Source organism: Mesitornis unicolor, unplaced genomic scaffold (assembly GCF_000695765.1).
Source record: "Mesitornis unicolor isolate BGI_N332 unplaced genomic scaffold, ASM69576v1 scaffold39463, whole genome shotgun sequence".
Taxonomy (NCBI): Eukaryota; Metazoa; Chordata; class Aves; order Mesitornithiformes; family Mesitornithidae; genus Mesitornis; species Mesitornis unicolor.
This window is the reverse complement of record NW_010176455.1, coordinates 2,408-6,728: the sequence shown is the minus strand read 5'-3', so window position 1 is coordinate 6,728 and position 4,321 is coordinate 2,408. Positions and strand designations below refer to the sequence as shown.

Below are 4,321 nucleotides of genomic sequence, written 5' to 3'. Positions count from 1 at the left end.
CGCAGAAACCTGCCTGCATAAAGCTGAAATTCTTCAAGACCTGAGTATGTGGGTCTGTGCTGTGGGACGTGTGGCCCAGCAGCCATTTCCAGTTGGGTTTTAATGGAGTGTCCCTGAGTAGGTGTGGGGTTTCCGAATGGTGAGGAAAACTGAGTATAACAGTGCCCAGGGTCTTTACTCCCCACCATGGCTCCCTGCCCAACATCCACCGCTGTCATCTCTGGGTGGAAGACGTTTGCATTTATATCCCACCTCGTAATGCCACTGAGGGGGGACAAATGACAGATTGATCAAGGCGTGGATTACATCAGGGATAATATGAAATAATGGCAGTGGCAGCAAACCCAAAGCACAGAGAAACTGTGTTTCTCAGGGATAGAAATAGGGGCAAGGTTTCCAAATGGTGGGGAAAAGTGAGTGCAACAGAAAGTGCTCAGGGACTTTGCTCCCTGCCATGGCTCCCCACCCAACATCCACTGTCATACGTTAAAGAGTCTTTCTTTCTCTCTTAGTCACTCACAAGGCTTCACAGTGGTGGTGCAGATGCTTGCCAGGAGTCCCTTTAAAGTGTTCTGGAAAGAAACTCTTCCCCAAACGGCGTCACCCCTCTGGCTCCATGGTGTTTCTGGACAGGTGGATAATTCCTGTACCCCACTGTGGTGGGTTAACCCTGGTGCCCGCTAAAGCTGCTCTATCACTCCCCTCATCAGCCTGACAGGAGAGGGGAAAGGCTCGTGAGTTGAGATAAGGACAGGGAGATCACTCACCAGTTACCGTCACGGGCAAAACAAAGTCAGTTTGGGGTAATCAGTTTAATTTATTACCAATCAAATCAGAGTAGGATAATGAGAAATAAAACCAAATCTTAAAACTCCTTCCCCCAACCCCTCCCTTCCACAAGGTGCAGTCCTTCAGGAACAGACTGCTCCAACATGGAGGCGCACAAGTCCTGCCAGCAAACCAGCTCCGTCACGGGCTCCTGGATGTGATGGAAGCTTCTAGCAACTTCTCACAGAAGCCCCCTCTCTAGACCCCCCCTGCTACCCAAACCTTGCCACACAAACCCAATACACCCCCTTGGTTCTGATCTGTGTCAGTTCAAGACCTGTTGCTTCTCAACTAAAAAAAAAAACACAACAAAAACCCCACAAAACCAACCAACACCCCCGCCAAACCAACAAAAAAAACCATAAATAAAATGTTAACGGTTCTCTTAATGCGTTTTTCTAATTATTAATAAACACTTTTGCTGGTCTTGGAGAACTGGAATGCCATTTTATGCCAGGAGGATGTGAACAGGAGTTATTCAGTCCACCAGGTGGCAAGATTTAAAAGCACCAGCAGATTTTAGGTGCAGCTTGATCCCATTAAATGCAGTGAAATGAGCTTGGTTTCCTGGCGCTCACATGAAGCATGAATAAAGGGTTGGAAATTGCAGGGAGAGAAGCTGCAATATTGTTGTGCAGTGCAGCCAGGAAACAGGATCATAGTCCCAGTGAAATTACAACAAGAAAAGCTCAAAGATTAAATAAATTTAAAGAACTGAGAAATAGAATAAATAAAGCAGAGATGAGGCTGATTAAGATTCTCCTCCTGTTGTGTAAAACCCTTTCTGAGGAATTCACAGTGCTCCAAGCCAGAAAATAATTCACAGGAAGATTCTCATTGGACTTCAACAGATCTGGGGTCAGGAAAACATTCAGAGAGAAAGAAAGAAAGAAACTCTTCACCCATATTTACTGCTTTAAATCAAGAAAAATGTTTCAGAGTCTGAAAACCTTCTCAAGAAATACAAAGAATTCATTGGAAGCTCAGGACACGATTAAAACAGAGGTAGCTGTAATGCTGCTTCCGACCGAGGAATTGAAATGGAAGTTAAATCCACACGGAGAACGACTTCTGCCCATCGATTCAAAGCAGTGCAGCCTTCCTAAAACCCGTGTCAACGGCGTGGAGCATCTTCTGAATGGATTTGCTGGTACTTGGTCACCAATTTCTCCTGCTCCTTTGTCTCACCGGTTTTATGATCACTACCAAGGCTTTCATTGCATTCTTCACTAAGTGAAATCAGAGAAGCGAAAGGGCTTGAAGATGAGGAAACCCTGACAAAATTCAGCGAGTAGGTTCTGATTCACCTCACAAGAGAACTGAGATGATAAAAGAACGGATTCTGCGCTGCTCGTGCTGCCTCCCAGTCGTCCGACTTCAGGCAATGGCACGGGTGGCTGCTAGGCCATCCATAAGGTGAATTTCTGTGTCTTAACTATGAGCTTACTCTAAAGGCCTTTCGAGTTGAGGGAAAGGAGTTCATTAAAACAAAAAAGAACAGGGGAAAAAAAAAAACAACGGAACAATCTGAAAAATAAATATGTGGAAATCAAGTAAAATAACGACAGAACAGCATACTAAATTTAGAAGTAATTGAAGCAGTCACCCAAAAAGTGTTCAAATGGTGCGAGAAATGAGGAGAAGGAGCGGGTGATATAGAAAAATAACTTTAAAATCTTTGGTAACGATGAATTCTTCAGATTGTTACAGTACTTGTAATCTAAAAATATTCTCCTATTATTCATGTAAGCATATTTTATAATTTATTTCCTAGTACACTTTATTAACAAAAATTTGTACGATAAAAAGTCAGAAGGATACGAAGAAAATGTCTTATCTGAAGAGCTGGCTTCTAAAACGTGTTTCTTAATGAGCGTAGCGTGTTACCCTGCTCACATAATACCGAATTTTCCAGGCAAGAAGTTTGTTTTTCCTTGGGATGTTGTGTTTTTCCCATCGCTGGGCTTTGAAGGTGTGTCCATAGTAATATATCTGATCTGAAAACCACCAGCAGTCACTGAGGCGTCCGTCAAAAACTTCAAGGTCATCACGTTGCCTGGCAGAAGAGAAAGAAAAACAGAGGTGACGTTTTTGGGTGGCATAAAAATGTGATACTTCAGAGTTATTTTTCAAGTGCTCTTTCTTGCTTTCTTCTGGGCAATCCTTAGAGTCTCTCTCCATCCAAGCTGCGTCCTGGATTATAGTTCCATTATCCCCATGGAAAACCAGGCAGATTTTCGTCAGCTTGCCTTCTTTGCAGAGCCCACGGGTTGATAAATTTTCGCTGTACCCAGTGCTGTCTGCAAAGCATTTCTGATTCTTTAAAGCGCTGCTCTGCTTCGCTTTGCCTGTGCAATGTCGCACCTCATGTGTGAGACACATCAGGCACAGAGCCTCATGGATCCCCAGGTGACACAGGGGGGCTCCATCACTCTCCATGAGTGTCATCAGCTCCTCTCCACCAGGCCTGTGTAAATGGGGAGATGGGGATGGCACAATTCGAATTACGTGGTTTCTTTCTGATTTTGTGTTTTCTTTCTGGTTTTGTGTCTCTTTCTGGTTTTGTGTCTCTTTCTGATTTTGTGTCTCTTTCTGATTTTGTGTCTCTTTCTGCTGAGGACAGCTGTGGCAATGTGAATTTCTGCTCTGACTATCTGTGGTCCCCAAGGAACACGGCTGCTTCCTGGCACAGGATGATGCTCTGCCACAGTGACTTTGTGACGCTTGAGCAAAAAGAGGTAAAAGTGGCTTTGATTTACACATGATCACACCCTGCCCTGCAGTTTAAACACACACACACACAGAATAATGTCTATAACCAGCCTTGGAAGTCTCTTTAAATGGGAAAAACTGGTGCATGAGGAGCGCAGGCATAGGCAGGGCTCGTGTATCGATGAGGGATCTGCTCCATGAAGACTCCTGTGTGCAAACTCCTCATCGTGTGGAGGTGGTGCTGCTGCTGCAGGGCCAGCAGGATGCACCCTGCCTGTCTTCTAAAGAGACTTTTTTCCTTTTACATGTATTTCAAAGTAGTTGCATTGATGACAGAGCACGCTGGCAGTTTTGAATGGCAGCTTACGACACGGAGCAGAGATTGTGTCTTTGGGCACCTTTACTGTATGTTATTAGAAACCATGAAGAGTGCAAATATATTACCTGTGCTAATGATATCATCTGGCAACTCATCTCCACAAAACCTGGAAAAAAATAGAGATGCTCGTGACTAAATGACACAGTAAATATGTCAAACCCCACTATATGATGATAGACAGCGAACGGTGGCTCTCAGGATGTGCTCGCCTCTGGAGCCGAGGCTCATGGGGCTAAACTGATTATAGACATTCACTGCATGTCATCCTCTGCTACGTGGTAGATCAATTGCCTAAATATTTTTTGTTGTTATCTTACAGTAAGGTTTAGAGGAGGGAAAAGGGCAGGAAACATTTTTCAGTATAGGCAGGAAGTAAATGATGCAAAAAAGAGCAATTGAACA

The 4,321-nt window shown here is 44.1% G+C and overlaps 1 protein-coding gene across 1 annotated transcript in view; it reads right to left on the bottom strand.

The window, feature by feature from the left end:
- Positions 1–2,699: 2,699 nt before the first annotated feature.
- TNFAIP6 (tumor necrosis factor, alpha-induced protein 6) overlaps positions 2,700–4,321 on the bottom strand; it is a gene marked incomplete at its 5' end in the record, with an annotated part of 3,380 nt that continues 1,758 nt past the window's right edge. Inside the window, 2 exons of the mRNA XM_010181727.1 lie at positions 2,700–2,884; positions 3,985–4,025. Of these exons, the coding sequence (XP_010180029.1) occupies positions 2,721–2,884; positions 3,985–4,025 (205 nt within the window). The remainder of the gene's footprint in view (positions 2,885–3,984; positions 4,026–4,321) is intronic.